Source organism: Bos indicus, chromosome 1 (assembly GCF_029378745.1).
Source record: "Bos indicus isolate NIAB-ARS_2022 breed Sahiwal x Tharparkar chromosome 1, NIAB-ARS_B.indTharparkar_mat_pri_1.0, whole genome shotgun sequence".
Lineage (NCBI taxonomy): Eukaryota > Metazoa > Chordata > Mammalia > Artiodactyla > Bovidae > Bos > Bos indicus.
In genome coordinates, this window is record NC_091760.1 from 84,412,882 (window position 1) to 84,431,747 (window position 18,866).

Here is an 18,866-nt window from a genome sequence, read left to right on the forward strand (position 1 = left end):
ATCCAAAGGAATCTTTAGACTGTGGCTTCTTCAGTGAAGTGTAGGAAAAAGTGTGCTGGAAAAAGGTCTGGGAGAGGGAGCAAATAGGATGGAACAGCTGGCTAGGGATTCCCTTGAAGGATAGGTTCTCTAATTGGTTCCTGTTCAAAAGTCCTTCCTATTCTCCACATTAGGACCCACTGAACCTCAAAAATCAGCGGGGTGGGGTTTCCCTTTCCTGGTAGTTCCAGCAATGAAGAGGGCAGACTATTTCCTCTCAAGCTGATATTTTTCACTCTGAGAAATACAATGTCTTCAAGGTCACCCTAGACTGAGGCTGGAGGTTTCCTTTCCTTTCCTTCCTGCTCTCCTCCTCTAAGCCATGCCAATCTATTTTATTCAGAGGTTCTTACTTTCCATACCTCTTTTGCTTTCTTGAGTTTTCATTATTAATTTACAGTGCCAGAAGAGGCTTAACCTTAAAGACTTCCTGTAATGATCACTCTTCATACTTTAAATAATAGGGTAGGACTTCCCGGCTGGTTCAGTGGCTAAGACTCTATGCTCCCAATATAGGGGGCCCAATTTCAATCCCCAGTCAGGGAACTAGACCCTGCATGCTGCAACTAAGACCCAGTGCAGCTAAGTAAATAGATAAATAAATATTTTTGATAAAAATAAATAAATAATGAAGAGGTGGTTTAGCTCCTTATCTGCCTTCCATTTTCTCTCTCAGAATTCAGTCTAGCAGCTTTTCTTTTTAAGAAATGTGATAATATAATAAACCATACCTTTAAATTACCAGATACCATCTCTTTAAAAGAGTTGGAGATGAAGTTGCTCTCTGAGCATTCCTAAAATCATAAAGAGAAATCACTTAATTTCAGGGAAAAACTAATTTGATTCTGTTTCAGATGTTGCTGTCTCTTTTGGGGGGAAAAATGTTAATAATCAATTGAAAATTAGCTCTTGATAATATTTACAATGTAAGTTTTAAAAAGATAGATTCTTCAGAGAAATTGAGATTAAAAAAAATTTTTTTTTACAAAATTCCTTTAGGTTTGGCACTTAGCCTATTTTTTTCAAGTTTTGAAAATATGTCTTTCTTCAAAATATAGGGGAGACAAACAATCAGATTCTTTGTTGAGTAGATATAGGAAGTCATGATTAAAGGTGATTCAGGAAAAACTGCATGTAGGTTGGTGTCACTTTGAAACCAGGGAGAGGCTAAGGTACCGGGAGTGATGCAGAGCCTGGAGCAGCTACCAGCCTGCCTGCCTTAATGAACACAGTAGGAGGGAGTTCCCCACCTGGTTGGCCTCCCAAAGGAGTAGTTTATGCATTGGTTCCCTTTTACAGCACCAGTTGACTGAGAAAATCCCTTCTTTGGGATGCCCTGGGGTATTTCCAAGTCAGGGTGACTGAAGGAAAACAGGATATGATTTCACAAGAAACTTGTTCTGCTTTCAAATCACCTCATTTTATAATTCATTCAGTGAGGTTTGTAAGGAAACCCTAACAGAGAAATAAAGCAGCAATTGGTGGGTTGGTCTGTGGTCAGTTTTCTTGGCTCATTATTTGAATCAAAGGACCAATATTTGAAAACAAGCATTTATTTGTATATGTTCTCCTCATAGAGCTTTCAGGAAGCTTAATTCAAAAGTTTCCCAAAAGCACTCTAGCTGTAGGTTAGCTTTCATCTCAAAATTGGAAGCAATAACACCTATGTTGGTATTTTATATTATAAACAGAGGAACATTTAATTGCCAAATTACTCACCTCCCTCATTTTACACAGAAGAAAATGGATACCCAGGGAGATTAAGTGACATGGCCAACATCTCCTAGCTAGCGATTAATGTGGGGGCTCTTATACATAAGCAGGTAGCAACTGCCCCACAATTACTGAAGATCAGCATGCTGAGTGCATTACATAATTGCCTATTGTAATCTCCACCTAGTAGATATTAAAGAACCAACCATAAATACCATTTATTAAGCTTTTCCTTTGTGCTAAGTATTTTAATGTTTGCCAACAAAGGTCCATATAGTCAAAACTATGGTTTTTCCAGTAGTCATATATGGATGTGAGAGTTGGATCATGAAGAAGGCTGAGCACCAAAGAACTGATGCTTTTGAATTGTGCTGGAGAAAACTCTTGAGAATCCCTTGGACAGCAAGGAGATCAAATCAGTCAATCCTAAAGGAAATCAACCCTGAATATTCATTGGAAAGACTGATGCTAAAGCTGAAGCTGCAATACTTTGGCTATAAAGAGCTAAGTCATTGGAAAAGACCCTAATGCTGGGAAAGACTGAAGGCAGGAGGAGAAGGAGGCGACAGAGGATGAGATGGTTGGATGGTATCACCGACTCGATGGACATGGGTTTGGGCAAACTCCAGGAGATAGTGAAGGACAGGGAAGCCTGGCCTGCTGCCGTCCATGGGGTCATAGAGTTACACCCGACTGAGCGACTGAATAACAACAATCACAGTAACCTTCTGATATAGATATTTTTACACCTATTTTACTCATAGAGAAGTAAGGTGCTACCCAAGGCCACTTTGAAAAAAAAAAACAAGCTGGGGATTTCCACCCAGATTTACCTCTCATGCCTCAGTTTGTATGTTTTTCACTCAGTTTTCACTCTTTAAGAGATTTTCAAATTATAGGTCACAGCGGTAACAGTGAACTCAGGTGGGTTTACTAGCATTTATAAATAAATAAATAAGTAAAAGAATAGAGTGCAATGGGATAGAATTTAAGTATCCAATCACAAAATCACACAAACATTTTTCAGTTACATGTACATCTGTTGTATGTTTTTTCCAACACCACCAAACAATTAACTCAGTTCTACACAGTCTACTTGGAGATAGCATCAGATTCCAAACAATGAGGACTCAGCCTTATTAAGACTGCTCCCAAGCCCCTTCAGAGGCCAAAGGCAAACACAAGTTGTCACCTGTGCTTCTGAGAAACTGGCTAGGTGCTTCCTAAAAGTTACCTCATTAACATAAACCCAAGTGTGGTTGAAAGGGATTTGTTATAAATATCAAGACACTCTTAACACAGCAAATTTTAGGAGCTCTGTGCCAGATGAAAATCAAATATCGATTTCTCAACTATAAATCACAATATATATGTGTAAGTGTTATTATGTAAACATTTTTCCTGTGGACTGTGGTCAGATTTTGAAAGCCACTGCACCAAACTAATCCATCTAAACCTTAGCAAAACACTGATATATAGTGCAGGTAACTGCAGGCTCTCATTAAAAGAGTCCCCAGATCTGCTGTGGGTCCTTCCATATATCCTCAAAAACATGGGTGTTGTATTCCATCAACCTTGATTGACAGAGGACTCTCCTTCCACCCTAACACCAACTGTCTGACATGTGGCCATAAGAACATAGGTTGACACAACCAAGTCCATACCCAGGCATTTCAGCAAGCCTGTGAAGTCCTCTCAAACATGACAGTCTGTATTAGAGGGGCATCATCATTCTGTATAAAAGATGACAAATTTCAGACCTGTACCTTGAGTCACTGTTATTTTTCCATCACTATAAAAGGTTGTCATGAAATAAGAGACTCTACAATCCACCATAGTAACAATAGATCACTAGAGTTAGAAAGAGCACAGTTCATTTCACAAGTGTAAGTGACTTTTACAGTGAGAGGGGGTTTTGTTAATAATGATAGCTACTCTTTCTGAAGGTATTGCATGTTGTGGATTCAAAGGTGAATAAGGCTGGAACTCAAAGTCTAGTGGGTATTTTTGTCGTTGTAACGTCACAGAGGAGGAACTAGAAAGGGATGCAGTGTAACATTAACTGCCATAGTAATTAGCTCAACATTACATAGAAAATGTGAAGAAAGAGCTTTGATAGTGTGGTGAAAATACCTAGATTGGTTTGAATCCAAGGACTGGTATTTACTTCTGTGTATGATTGAAGTGAAAAATAAATTCTAGTCTCTGGTCTAGAGAGTCTAAATATATATTTAAGACTAAAATATATTTAAGAGGGAACTAAAATATATTTAAGAGGGAACTAAAATATATTTAAGAGGGAACTAAAATATATTTAAGAGGGAACTAAAAATTTAGATTCTCATTGAAATGATAGCCTATATTAAAAGAAAAAATATGAACCTGAATGGAAGATTGTTCTTATATTTTAGAGCTAAATTAGCAAAGCTAGTATCTCAAATCCTTTTATTAGCCTGCTTTCTGGATATGATACCAGGTTTGGGAAGATATCTATAAAAGGATATAAATATCCTTTACATATATATAAAAGGATAGAAAATCCTTGGTTTTCTTTCATACACTGAACTTTTTAAAATTGCTGTTTCTGTGGTCTGCGTTGTAGATAATAAAACAAGCTTAACTTGACTGCTCTCTGCTAATCCAGATAGAGGATTCTCTTGCATTGTCTACATCTATCTGAGCAGCCTGTCACTCTGACCTGTTCTGCAAGTTAGTTCATCTGAGACTGGGCAAAGCTCATCCTTCAACTTTTAGTTCAAATTACAAGGAATCTTTGTGTTTATTCATTAAGTTTCCCTTAATGATACTTTTGCAAGAGGGCCCCTTCTAAATCTCTACTCTCTTTTGTGACAGTGTAAAATAACTCATTTAAACAGAACCTAGCAGGCAGGAAGAACTCAAACGCTGGCTAATTATTTACTTGCTCATTATTGGTTAATACCTTTATTATAATACTATGGTCGCTATCAGTATGATACACAAATTCACGTTCTTGTTAAAATTATATTTTCTTGAAAGTAAATTCAGTAGGGGTCTTGTTTCTTCCTGAGAATTAAATGCCCAGTGTTATTCTGAAAAAGATCTGCAACCCTATGTGGCAGATAGTGCTGTTACCAGAAGGGGGACCCCCTCCCCCCCACTTACAGGGCCCAAGAGTGGGCTCTAATACTCGGAAATGAATTGTCTGAGGAGACACACGTACTGACAGAGCAAGAGAGCTTTTTGGGAAGGCGCCTAAGTGGAGAGTAGCAGGGGAAGCAAAGGCAGGTTTGGCAGCTATGGCAGGGAAACCTGCCACATGGCTCTCAGGTTTTATGGTAATGGGGTTACCTTTCTGGGTTGTCTCTGGCCAGTCATCTTGCTTAGCCCATATTTGGTCTGACTCAAGGTCCTTCCTGGTGACACAAACATTTCTCAGCTAAGATGTATCCCAGCATAAGGGTTTCTGGGAGGTTGGCAAGACATATTATGGATTGGCACCTCCTCCTTCCTTTTGGCCCCTCTCAAATTCTCTCAGAAGCAGCATTTTGTTCCTTATCAGGACCTTCTGTTGTGAGATAGTTCATGCAAGTGGTTATTATTGTGCCTGGCCAAGGCAGGCAGTTGCATGGGTTCCATGTTCTAGGGGAGGAAATCAAGAGATTCAGTGAATTTGCCCAAGGTCTTAGAGGTGGCTCATAGTGGAGCAGGACTTCCAACTATCAGCTGGCTTTACCAGCTGCATGGGTGACCACTCTGCACTGCCCAAGGAGGCAGTGTGATAGAACGGACTTGTGATTACCAGCCTGTGAAAACTGGACCCCAGACTTATCTCATCTCTGCCTTTAGCTCTCTTTCTAAGCTTGAGCAGGTCACAACTTCTCCAAACCTTGATTTCTTACCAAAGAAATAGAAGACATTTGGGAATAGAAAAATATAGGTAAGAGCCCTCCTCCCCAAACAAATAGATGATCTTACCAAAATTTCTTTCACTTTAGAATGAAGAAATACTTGAAAGCAGTCATGATGCGGACAACCCTGAGCCAGAGCAGCCTGATGGTTCCAAAAATCTTTCTCACAGCAGGTAAGATTTCACATCCCTCTGTAGAAGTCATTTTAACCTTTTAAGGGGTGAGTGTGGTAGGGGGAGGAAGGTGGGATATATTCACTTTTAAATCTCATAACTAATCTTTCCTAGGTAAATTAACATATTTATTCTGTATACTAACTAACCTTTATTATTTACCCATGAACAAAATTCATGAATTTCATAAAAGCAACAAGCAGGAGCTGAAAAATGGCACCTACAAAGGCTTTTTAAAAACACTGGATTATCAAGAAAATTGTAAATGAAAAGCTATTGCTAATATGAATTATTGATTTTAAAGCATTTAAAGGATATAGGTTCCCCAGAGACACAATTTATACAAGTGTAATGCTATCTGGGGGGCTTCCCTGGTGGCTCAGTGGCAAAGAATCTGCCTCACAGTGCAGGAGATGCGGGTTTTATCCCTGGGTCAGGAAGATCCCCTGGAGAAGGAAATGGCTATCCACTCTAGTATTCTTTCCTGGAAAATGTCATGGACAGAGGAGCCTGGCAGAGTACAGTCTAGGGGTATTGATTTTATTGACACAAAAGAGTCGACACAATTGAATGACTAGACAGCAGCACAGATGCTATTTTTGGCCTACAGAAAGGTAGCTGCGTGCATATGAATGCTCTCTTGATCAGAAAGCCTAAATTATGGCAGTTAAGACCAAAAGGATGAGATGGTTGGATGGCATCACCGACTCTATGCACATGAGTTTGAGTAAGCTCCAGGAGTTGGTGATTGACAGGGAAGTCTGGCTTGCTGCAGACCATGGGGTTGCAAAGAGTTGGACATGTCTGAGCAACTGAACTGAACTGAAGACCAAAAGCATGAAAGGAAACTCACTTTTTAAAAAATCTTTACACTCAGAATTCTCATCATTACCTCTAATCTAGCATTTGTCATGTTTTTTTACCGACACCATTTGACTTACAAATTCCTTTATGAGCTGCTTTTATCGCCCAGAGTCTGTCATGTTTAGCTCTTAGCAGGCCTCCATAAACATGCTTGTAATGAAATGAACAAATATCTTTCAGAACTCGCCTCTTGATTAAAGCTAATATTAGTTTAATTAGACTACTTGCTATTCTTTCCCTTTAAAGTGTATTCAAGGAAACATGTGGGCTATTAGTGGTTGAAATATACCTTTGAGTTATAGTAAAAGGAGCAATTCAGCATATCTGAATTAGGTTGGGTTGTGTCTGAGATGAACCACTTGACAATGTGTTCTGTTGTTTTCCTTGACAGTATATCATTGGGGACTTCTCTATTACTACAGCCACACTTACTTTTATAATTGTAGTTTGTCTTATAGTGAATGCTTTAAGTTAATTGGTGAATTATTATATTAATTTATAGTAGTGGTTTAGTCACTATGTCCAACTCTTTGCCACCCCATGGACTGACTGTAGCCCCCTAGGCTCCTCTGTCCATGGGATTCTCCAGGCAAGAATACTGGAGTGGGTTGCCATTTCCTTCTTTAGGGGATCTTTCCAACCTAGGGATTGAACCCAGGTTTCCTGCATTTCAGGCAGATTCTTTACCGACTGTGCCACAAAGCAATGATTAAATCATACTTCTAATGAGAAAAACAAATAGGAAAAGTTACAGCATTTAATGAAACAAAAATATATAAGATTCTTACAAAAGAACTTTGAGAAAAAGCCAAATTAGCTAGTGGATTGAGCAGGAGATAGGAGAAACTGTAAGATTACTCATTTTGTTCTCCCAGAAGCTTGAATAACTACTATAAGGTCATACCTTTGCTGTAACAATTTAATCTGTATTTCCTTTTTTACTTTTGATTTTACAGTTTTGAGTTTTTAATGTATAACTAATATAAATTTGTTGGGCTACAGTTGGATAGGTATAATATGCTTGGCATATAGTAAGCATTCAGATTTTGTTGAATAAATTATAAACTTTTAAGTAGTACAGGTAAAATGTTATAACAATGTCCATTAAGGGTTCTGAATAATTAATCTCTTTTCACATTTGGATGGCTTGCCAGAATAACATTACTTTATTATATTTGGAAAAAGTAATGATTTTAAGCATTATGTGATAATACTGGGCATAGTCCCTACCTTCAGAACTTATATTTTAGCTAGGGAAAAAACACATGAAATGATTCCTAGGTAGCACAATAATGTATGTGATTCAGTATGTATTTTAGAGGGAGGGGAGGAGATGCTTAATGGAAGAGCAGAATTGGGGTTGTAGATATAAGATTTCAACAACTTCAGGAGAAAGTGTTTCTGAAAAGGGAAACCAGTTTATGCAAGGTAAGGTTGGTCATGAACAAAATTTGTGGTGGGTAATGGTGGCTACAAGGAGTGAAGGAGGAAGAGAAGATTAGATAAAACCTTGAAAACCAGGCAGAAGAGATTGGACTTGATGCTGGAGGCAGTAAGGAGCCTTTGAGTTCTGGAGCAGCGTAACATCATATAATGAAAGCTTGAGGCTAGTCCCACTGCAGGACAAACATAGTTACGGAGACATCTAACATTTCTCTCATTATTACAGAAGAACGAATAACCCTGTATATCAGTAGTTCTCTGTTCTGATTCTCGTTGTAGCTGTGGTATTCAATTAAAGTCCCAAATACAGGTCAACTCAACTCTTCTGCATAATTATCATTTAAGTCCCAACTACAAACACCCCAGCCATGCCTCACAAGTAAAAAGTTCTACTGCAACCAAATAATTCAGGTGCTTCTGAGTTTTAAAAATATATATTGAATCACATCATCTAGTATGATAAAGAATCAAGAAAGAATCAGGTGAAAAGCAGATGATCACATACTATGTACAAATCTACTGAAATACCAAACACTGCAGAGCAGGCCTAAGAACATTCCTAATGTTAAGAGACTAGGGCTAAATTTGAATCAACGTTTGGCTAGTTAATGATACCAAATAAAAGGAAAATGGTGTCTTAAGGCACTGTGGCTATAGTTCTTATTTCATCTTTTCCTAACAGTCTATTAGGAGAGAAGACTTCCCCCACTTAGACATTCCAGAAGAAACCTTTCAACAAACAAAAGAAGCACTTTAGATGGCTCCACAATGCAGACAACACAGCAATCCTCTATCCTGGGCACAGCAGCAAGTCTGAACAGGAAATAGGATTAAGATCACGTATTACAGGCCTCTCTGACATTAAACAGAACCAGTTGATGACATAAACAAATAGTGTTCACCCAGGAGTTTAAAAGCCTTTGTGAAAATACACATCTGTTGACAATTTTCAAGTTGTTTATTGGAAATCACAGATTTATTTTTAAAAACCCTCTAATTATTTTGCCATATAAGAGCAAAATTCAAATAATATAAATAACATTTTGGTATAAAATTAATAATATGGAAAATAGATGTAAGCCAACCAAGAGGTAAAAAGTTTTTAGCAATAATACTGTATATAACCATCAATTGACCATCCAGGCTGAAAGTTTATTTTCCCTTTATTGATGACTTTTAAAAGATAGCCTTGCACTGAAGCACCAAAAAGTTTTTTTCCTTCCTTTTTAAAAGGTTGGAATCCTTTATTTACAATTATTCTTCTCAGTACTTTAAGTCTGATGAAGGAAGTATCTAGCAATTTCCTTATTAAAAAAAGGAAGTGCCTTCATATTTCCTCTAAATTTAATGTTTCATTCTGTGTTAAGGAAAAATAAAAGATGAACACAATTGAAGGGAGCTCTTTCACAAATAAATAACTGTTTCACAAAAGTATTGATGTAAACAAGATCATTTTGATGGGCAGAGACAAGGATGTTCTCAACCAATAGCAAATTTAAACAGTTACAAGTATAGATACACAGGGCATATATATGACCAAAGGACAAATGGTATTAAAGGATCAACTAATAAAAATTAATTACAAACCTGCTTTGTCAAAATGCACTTTTGTTCTCTACAGTTTTTAAAATTGGTCAGAAATTTTAAATTGTAATGATCTAAAAACCCTGAACCTACTCTGAAAGTAACTACAAACTAGAATGTTTGACACCGTAGTTTTGACATGAGTTAAAAATGCTAAATTATCTCAACAATCAATGTAAACAAGCTTTGATTTTCAAAATAGAAAAAATTAACAAAAAGTTTCTGTAAACAATGAAAAGCTACCTGCAACAAATTATATATATATATGTGTGTGTGTGTGTGTGTGTGTGTGTGTATTTATATATCATCATCCAGTTATGTATACTGAGAATTCTTTTTTAGTTTTTTTGTGTGTTTCAGACATCATTTCAAGTGATACATCTTAGTTTTCCCTAACACACACCTTTGCAGACAAAGTGTTTATAATCAGTTTAACTGCTTTTGCTGAAGTCATTAGTTTGCCTTTCATATAATCCCCCTAACAACAGACCTCACCTAGTTCTTTCTGTAGTGAGGGGAGGTTGTTTGTATCATAGCCACATTGTCATCCTGCCATGTAAAATAAATCTAACTTCCGCTATTGGATCTCAGCCACATCTCTTTTATTACAAGGAACATACAGCTTTACAAATGTTTTAAACTTCATTCAGGTGACTTTTCTATCACTTTCATTCTGAAATATTTAGAAGCTGAATATCACCTCTGATAAGTCATCTTCCTGAAAGAATACATTTTTTTAGCTACTACAGTTTTGACGTTTAAAACTCTCAGTTTTAAAAGCTAAACTCAAAACCAACTGGTTTATGATACCCTGTTGGAGAAGGGTGGGCTGATTTTAGTAATTAATACAATTTAGACATTAAAACTTTTATTTTATAAATTATGGAGAAAAGAATCTCATAATGTTCTATCTTTCATTTTGAATTCTTCTCCATTATTATATTCCTTTATGTAAACTACATTCAAATAGCTGCCTTAAAAACAGACCGATACTGAATATTTTAAAACCAGTTGAAATTTCATTAAATTATTGATAAAATCAACCTATTTGAATTAGCAATGATTTATCTCTAGCAAAGGAACCTCTGAGTAAGACACTGTCCATGTTTTGTGTCATTGTCTAATAATAATAATAATAAAACATAATAAAGTACTAGTTAGGATAGAGCTAATGACTTCTCAAATTTCACATTAAACTTTGAAAAAATATATAAATATATTTAAAATGACTCCAATACTGTCCAGGTAAAATAGCTACATGAATGTGACAGTAAATGATTTGGCGGTTTATAAAGAAATTGTGTATCTTCTCCTAAGTCTCCCCTGAAGAACAGGAAACTTTCTTTGACCAGGTTCATGTACTTTCATCCATGCCAGTCCTCCCTTGCCCCCACCAACTCCCTCAAGTGCTCTTTAATAAGTACCTGGTCCAACAACATATCCATTTCTTTGAAATGTTGTGCTATACATTTACTTGGTATTTTCCAAAAGCAGTTTTCCTAACACCTAGGCACCTTAATAACTTTTCTACTCCTCCAATATACACATGGTACTGAGAACTTAAAATTCCCTTTAGTTTTGTTTTCATATGCTGCTGCTGCTGCTGCTGCTAAGTCAAGTCAGTCGTGTCTGACTCTGTGCGACCGCACAGACGGCAGCCCACCAGGCTCCTCTGTCCCTGGGATTCTCCAGGCAAGAATACTGGAGTGGGTTGCCATTTCCTTCTCCAATGCATGAAAGTGAAAAGTGAAAGTGAAGTTGCTCAGTCATGTCAGACTCTTAGCAACCCCATGGACTGCAGCCTACCAGGCTCCTCCATCCATGGGGTTTTCATATGAACCTTGTCTAAATCTAAATTCTTTGAAATGAATTTAGGCAATGAAGTAGGTAAGTTATATTGAAGGGCTTCTAGAATCAAAGAAACATTCTGATAGACTAGGCTTTCAAAATATTCCTTTGTTCTTCATATTCATTTCTCTTATGGTATAGACAAACATTTAAAAGTTTCTTTATCCAGGTTTGGCTCAGTGACAGTGATAAAATACAACATTCAAGTACTATTAGGCAAAGGCAGCCCTACAGGGATATGTATCCACATAGGTCAGTTTGCAAAGGAGGACTATCTTAATTATTCTGCAGTACATCTGACCAAAGAAACCTTTTGAAATTGTTTTTACTGTTGGGTCTGTGGCATCCGTCCAGAGGTCCTGAAGGTCTTCTACATGCCCATGAGATGTCATCATTTTTTCATAGATGCAAGGATGGTAAGGGGTTTTACCTTCCCCGGAAAAATACACATGGTATTGTGGTACTATCCCTATTTTATTGGCACAGAGGCCCATGAACACATCATCTATGTAAAGGCTAGAGTTAAGTGTCTGTGATGCCTCATAGACTTTGGCAGCCACATCACCAGAGATCACGTAGGCGGCTCCAGCGGTATAGTCAGGGTAAGCTGGCCACTGGTACATTTCATAAGAAACATAGTATTTGCTGCGTTTGTCTCTAACGGGAGGGGCACCACGGTGAACACGACCAACCCAAAAGTCTTGAACACCAATTTGTTCTAAACTTTGAAGGTATTCAATAAGATTTGGCATGTGAATAAATATGTCGTCATCAGCAGTCATGAGGAATTTGGCATGTGGACAAAAGCGATTTGCCCAACTGAACTGGAGAAGAAATTTAAGAGTAAGATTATAGAAAGAATCAGCAAAGTCTTGCTGAATTATATCATTGTACATTTTATCTTCCCGAACCAGCCTTTTCTGAAGTCTTTCTCTTGTCAGTGGGTCAGAAGGTGTTCCTAAGACAAACAGAGTTTTGATGTTGGCGTTAAGTTGAGAGCAAACATACTTCTCGTTGCCCCACGTTTTCCTAATGGCAGAACGGCGATTGTAATTTTCAGGCGCAGTCTTTACAAACAGTAAGAGCAGGACATCTTGCATTTTACACTTATCCTCATGGTTAATCAAGTACTGGTAACGAGGAACCCCCTCCTCGCTGCGCTTAAGAGACAGGCTGTCATTCACAAAATTGTAGCTATTTATGAGGTATCTGTAAGAGTAGGACTTCATATGGCTCACGATGTGATTATCGATCGATATCCAGAAGAACATCAGGCTTAGTACAAAACAAGTGGCAAATAACTGAATAAACTGCCATTTTTTTACTCTCCTGCCACTAACAAACATTCTGACGTCCATCCAGTTCTGTTTTTATTTAGGGTCAGTTTTAAATGAGTGCTTGCTTCTTCAAAACCATAGGACTGTGTATTCTGTAGAACAGATGTCCATGTTGGTCATTAAAAATGTAAAAGGAGCTCCTTATTTCATAAAATATTTTCTTTTAATACCATTTTTTTCGGAGACCACAAAAGAATGGAACACGCTGCAGAGTGACGCTGGCACATCAGAATGCTCCCACTCTGACATCCTTCATTAAGTTCAAGGATTGGCCTTACGCAGCTATTCTGTGTAGTCCTTTTTGTGAAAGTTAAGTGCAACCTATTAGAGTCAGGAAGAGAAAAAAATTACAAGTGAATGGATTACTGAGTTACCAGAAAGAAACATACTCTTAATTCCTTAAAAACAATATGTAACCTGACTGATCTGGATAAAATGTGATGGGGCAGCTGGTGTTGAGTAGACGCATACAGCTGTTTATTTTTTCAGGGGAATCCGAGGAAAGGGAAAGAACCACCCTCTACCTTCTTCTCATTCAGAATACAAAGACCCTTTTCTCTTCTCAAGCCTAGGAAGAAAACCTCCAAAATGTCTGTCATCTTACATACCTAAAGTTCAAGTTTCTTAAATGCGTATGTCCATGAATATATTGACTTGGAATACAGTCACAATGAAAGCAGCTATATAGTTCAAGGAACAATACTCAATGAAACGAAAGTTCATAATAGTAAAAATACATTAAAGCTTGCCCCAGACAAGGCAGAAATAGGAATAATATATTTTTTTCAAACCAAGATTCATAATCAAGAAGTTGAGATATGCTTCTCAAAAGCATAGTCCCAACTCTCTAACCAAAGTGGCTTTTCTGTACAGTCATCTTGTTTCTGTTTTCTTCCATTTGGAAACTCCATAGGCACCTCGAATTTAACATTTTCAAAACCAACTGCACACACTGAGAGCACCAGGCAGTACCGGCCTAACCTGGGTGGTGGGGCCTTTCACATCCAGCTGTATTTCCCGTTGCCCAAGGTAACTCCACACGAGGGTGATAACTGCACAAGCGAGGCATGCAAAAAGCCCAAGGAGGACAGGAGATCAGAACCAAGCCTTGGTGATAATTCAGAGATCAGCACAGGTAAACTTTTATCCCTAAGGGTATAGATTTTAAAATTTCTAGCACTTCACTTTCACTTTCCACTTTCATTAGAGAAGGAAATGGCAACCCACTCCAGTGTTCTTGCCTGGAGAATCCCATGGACGGAGAAGCCTGGTAGGCTGCAGTCCATGGGGTCGCACAGAGTCGGGCACGACTGCAGCGACTTAGCAGCAGCAGCAGCACCACTTAGGAAGCCACAAAAGCTTTAAAACAAAGAAAGAAAGAAAAAAAAAAGGAAAAGCATAAAAGAGAATGGCAGAGTGCATTGAAAGTAGTTAGGTATCATTTTGTGAAATTTTAAGTTTTGTGTGTAAATACCTTCAGGGTTGTAAAGTAAAATGCATTTCTGTTGTAAAGTAAAATGCAAAAAAGTGAGGAATACTGCTATAAGGGCTAGATCAATATTGGTAATTTGCCCCTTGGTTTGGGTGGTCATGGCAGACTGAATGAATACTCTAGGGTAGGATGAAAGAAGACTCTTGAGCGTCCCTTGGACTGAAAGGAGATCAAAACAGTCAATCCTAAAGGAAATCAACCCTGAATATTCATTGGAAGGACTGATGCTGAAGCTGAAGCTCCAATACCGATACTGAAGGACTGAAGCTGAAACTCCAAAAATCCCCCTGATGTGAAAAGCCGACTCATTGGAAAAGACTGATGCTAGGAAAGATTGAAGGTAGGAGCAGAAGGGGACGACAGAGGACAAGATGGTTGAATGGCATCACCAATTCAATGGACATGAGTTTGAGCAAACTCTGGGAGATAGTGAAGGAAAAGGGAAGCCTAGCGGGCTGCAGTCCATGGGGTTGCAAAGAGTCAGACAAGATTGAGTGACTGAACAATAACAAGGGTGAGAGACAGCAAGAAACATCCGTTTCTGATGGTGGCATCTGCTTACACTTTGCAGAATTGCTTTCATTGGGGAGGTGGAGTGGGGGAGGGGCACTTCCTCTCAGTCTTAACTGTGCTCACTTAGGTAAGGCCCAGCTCTGAAGGCCCAGCCTTCTGCCTCTTCCACAATACACAAAGAAGGAACTGGAAGCTTCATGCAAAGTAACAGAGAATCTCTAACGGCAGATTTAAGACAGCTTAAGTGTTTAAGAATTCTAAGAAAAATCTCAATTGAAACTAATTTGCTGTTTCTATTCCAAGAGATCCCGGGAAGGAAACAAAAAGAAGAGTAACCTTTGGAACCACAGGCAAAACTAGCTTCCCATTTCTGAGCAGCTGCACTCACTATGTTCCAAGGGCAGCTTTGCTTTGCACCTATTCATGGTTGTCTACAAGACGGAGCTTCTTGCTAGACAATCAGCCCACCTGCCCAACTCTGCCAGCACCCACTTGCACCCTGGACTCATAGAGGCCCTACTCTCTCTCCCATGAATGTGTGCTAATCTGGATGAGCAACAACTATAGCAGCAACACTCTATCACTATCTGTCACCAAACAGCCAGCCCATAACACTTGTTTTGTCCCCTTCCACCCTACCACGTGTATATTTCCTTCATTTTCCTATACTCCTTCAACTGTTCCCACTTGGCCTCTAAGAGTCACAACTGCTTTCTGAAAAATTACAAAGAACTAGTCATGAAGCCAACAACCCACACTACTTCTTTAGGCTCAGAACAGTGTGTGAAGTTCTAAGACACAGTTTCTCCACCCACAGCTGCTTGAACTGTTGGAGCCACTGTTTACATCAGTCACAACCAAATCTCCCTGATGTGATGATGTGAGTGTTGATGTGATGAGGGGAAGATCTGGGAATTCATAGAACCCGGCTTCTCTAATAACAAAAGAACACCCCCACTCCTCCAAAGTGAACTTAGTTATTAGGATGGCTTTTTCCAACCAAAAGCAAAAGTACCTCCATGATCTAAATTCATCTGTTAAAACTAAACAACATTGTCCCAACCCTGGTGTTGCTGATGGAGACCATTCACAGGCAATCAAGGCTCACCCTTCTGGTTCACACTGTCATAAAGCTTCTCTAAGGCACATCTTCTAGCTTCTGTATTCACAGTGCTAGGCTGGGGGCTACAGTGAAGCCCACAGGCCTGCCTGACCTAGAGAAAGAACACGCTGGACCTAACAGGAAACAAAGCGATCCCAATACTGAATGTGAGCTCAGCAACCATCTACAACAGAATGCTGTGGGTGCAGCTTCCTTTGTGCCCACAGTGCAGCTGGGTGACCAATCAACTGTCGAAACCAGGGCTGCCCGGTTTGGGGCCAGGTTTATTGTATAACCTTAGGCACCCCTCACTGCACTCTGCTGCAGTGACTCAATCTGTAAACTGGGGGCAAAGATCAAAGTATTGTTACTGAGCGAATACAAAAATTACAGATGACTTCAGAGCCTGCTGAAAATAGGAAACAGGGAAGGCTCTACGAGAGAACAGGACAAAGAGCTCCTTAGGGGAAAATATGCAAATATCTGGAATATAACTTGGGTTTGCTTCTGTCTGGATTGAGAGGAAGGTATAGATATCCTCAGTTTTCTCTTTCCTAAAGAAGTAGTCAGAAGAATAAGAAGTTTGAGTGGATAAGAAGTTGAGTAGGAATATCAAAAGAATGTGGCAGACCTCACCCCAAATACACACTGGGAGCTGTGCCCCTCAACCACTCAAGAATATTTCTTCACAAGAGAGCTCTTCAAACTTCTCTGATTAAAAACAGAAAACAAAACAATTAATGCATCTAGAGGCTACAGGTTTCCCAAAATGAACCCTGACTTTTCTCTGCTTCATTCCTGCTGTCAACTCATTTCTTTGTTGAGTTTACTTTTGTAATCCTAAAGTATTATGCAGAACCTGCTACAAATTTTGAAGTTTTAGTTAAGATGATGAGGTTGGCATTTTAATTTCAAGTTAAACAACCTCAATGTTGTTTCAGTTAATTTCAGTGTCCAATGTTTCAGTTAATCCTACAAGTGTGTGTGTGTGTTTGCTATAGAAATACACCGGGCATGGCGGCAGTCATGAGGTAGTATTTTCTGGTCTCTGCTCTGAAAGCACCAACAATCTAGTTGAGACAAGACTCACAGCATGCATGTGGAAACACAGTTCCCCTGGACAACAACAGGCATGTCACAGTAAGGTTCACTCTGTATGTCAGCACCAATCTGGGTCATACCTGCTCTAGGCACAATAGGAGTGTCCCTGGGAGGAGAAATCAGTGACAGCTAGATCACAAGGGCCTAAGATGATCAGGATTTAGGTGGTTGCAGAAGGACAAGGAAGCAGTTTCAGGCAACAAAGGAAAGAAATACAATATGGCAAATATTTGAGAAACAGGCCTGTATTAATATTTGAAAGCAGGGAGGTTGGGGTGTACTTATGGAGAACCTTGAAAATAAGGCAGAGAAGACAGTGAGTGCCCAGGGCAGCAAGTCCTTTTTGTTTTTAGTGATAACTCCCTTGTCAATATTTATTAAGCTTTATGCAGAAATCTGGCAGTGGTACGAAGGATGCAGGATTCCTAGAGGTCAGACTCTGGGTAATATCAGGACCTTGTACTGAAGCAGGCAGGCTTCTCTGGTGGCTCAGCCTGTAAAGAATCCACCTGAAAAGCAGGAGACTGGGGTTTGGTCCCTGGGTTGGGAAGATCCCCTGGAGAAGAGAATGGCTACCCAGTCCAGTATTCTTGCCTGGAGAATCCCACGGACAGAGGAGCCTGGTGGGCTACAGTCCACGGGGTCAGAGAGAGTCAGACATGACTGAGAAGCAGAGCACACACATACTAAAGCAAGATGAGGTAAAAAGGGTCTAGTCCAAGATGGTGGAGGTAGGGAGGGAAGGAAGGGATAAAGATGACCTTCTTGACTCTGTGGGAGAAGGAGAGAGTGGGATGATCTGAGAGAATAGCACTGAAACATGTATATTATCATATGTGAAACAGATTACCAGTCCAGGTTCGATGTATGAGACAGGGTGCTCAGGGCTGGTGCACTGGGATGATCCAGAGGGATGGGATGGGGAGGGAGGTGCGAGGGGGGTTCAGGATGGGGAACACATGTACACCCATGGCTGATTCATGTCAATGTATGGCAAAACCCACTACAATATGGTAAAGTAATTAGCCTCCAATTAAATAATTTTTTCTAAAAAAGCCTCAGTGGCATGTGATGAGTGACCTGGGACAGGGAGTAAAGGAGAGGAGAAAAATCTAGGTTCAAGCATTACTGACAAAGGAGGGAAAACTGGTTTCCTGAGTCAGGAATGAGGTGGCAACACATTTGCTTTTAAGCTGTGTTGATGGAGATGTTAAGAGAGACAGCAAGTAGGTAAGTCCAGCAGGTAATCTGAGCCTGGAAGCAGACAGCACTGAAATCCAGCGGGTGCCCTGAGTTATAAAGACAATGGCGGCCATGAACATGGGTGAACTCTCAAGGAAGAAGAGCTGAGCAAAGGCCCAGAGGAATAGTCAACTCAGGGGAAGGAGACAATGGAGGAGTCAAAGAAAAGAGAAACTATTTTAAAGGGCTGGTTCATCAGAAAGTTTAGATGGGGTAATAAAGGTCAAGGGAAACAGTCAGAAGGCAGGGCAGACAAGGCCTGTCATGGAGCTCAAGTGGGAAGACAGACCTGGAGCAAACAGTGAGCACTGTGCTGGGAGCCCGGGGGCTCTCAAGGCTGGGCGTAGGTGGGGCTGGGGAAGGCATCTTCCGGGAAAAGCAGCAGCACTAAATTCAGACCAGAGTAATGGTAACTAGAGAAAGCCAGTGGGTTTGAATTAAAAAACATCTATTTGTTTTTTGTTTCTAATTAAGAAACACCTATTTGTTTCTTAACCACTATTTTAGACCACCATTGTAATACAT

At 39.4% G+C, this 18,866-nt stretch overlaps 2 protein-coding genes across 15 annotated transcripts in view; one reads left to right on the forward strand and one right to left on the reverse strand.

Moving 5' to 3' along the window:
- The window catches only part of MCF2L2 (MCF.2 cell line derived transforming sequence-like 2), a 267,660-nt gene that overhangs the window by 148,435 nt on the left and 100,359 nt on the right, over positions 1-18,866 (forward strand). For all 4 annotated transcript variants that reach the window (XR_011567109.1, XM_070791175.1, XM_070791183.1 and 1 more), the window contains one exon: positions 5,730-5,815. Coding sequence is in view for 3 of the 4 variants with exons in the window: in XM_070791175.1 (XP_070647276.1) it covers positions 5,730-5,815 (86 nt within the window). In the remaining variant the exon portion in view is untranslated. The remainder of the gene's footprint in view (positions 1-5,729; positions 5,816-18,866) is intronic.
- The window catches only part of B3GNT5 (UDP-GlcNAc:betaGal beta-1,3-N-acetylglucosaminyltransferase 5), a 114,890-nt gene that overhangs the window by 88,156 nt on the left and 7,868 nt on the right, over positions 1-18,866 (reverse strand). For 6 of the 11 annotated variants that reach the window (XM_019959040.2, XM_070791217.1, XM_070791204.1 and 3 more), the window contains one exon: positions 9,058-13,212. The exons of the other annotated variants lie outside the window; for them this stretch is intronic. In XM_019959040.2, coding sequence (XP_019814599.2) covers positions 11,767-12,912 — 1,146 coding nt within the window. In that variant the 5' untranslated portion in view covers positions 12,913-13,212 and the 3' untranslated portion in view covers positions 9,058-11,766. Of the gene's footprint in view, positions 1-9,057; positions 13,213-18,866 lie in introns of those variants that run through there. 11 annotated transcript variants of the gene reach the window in all.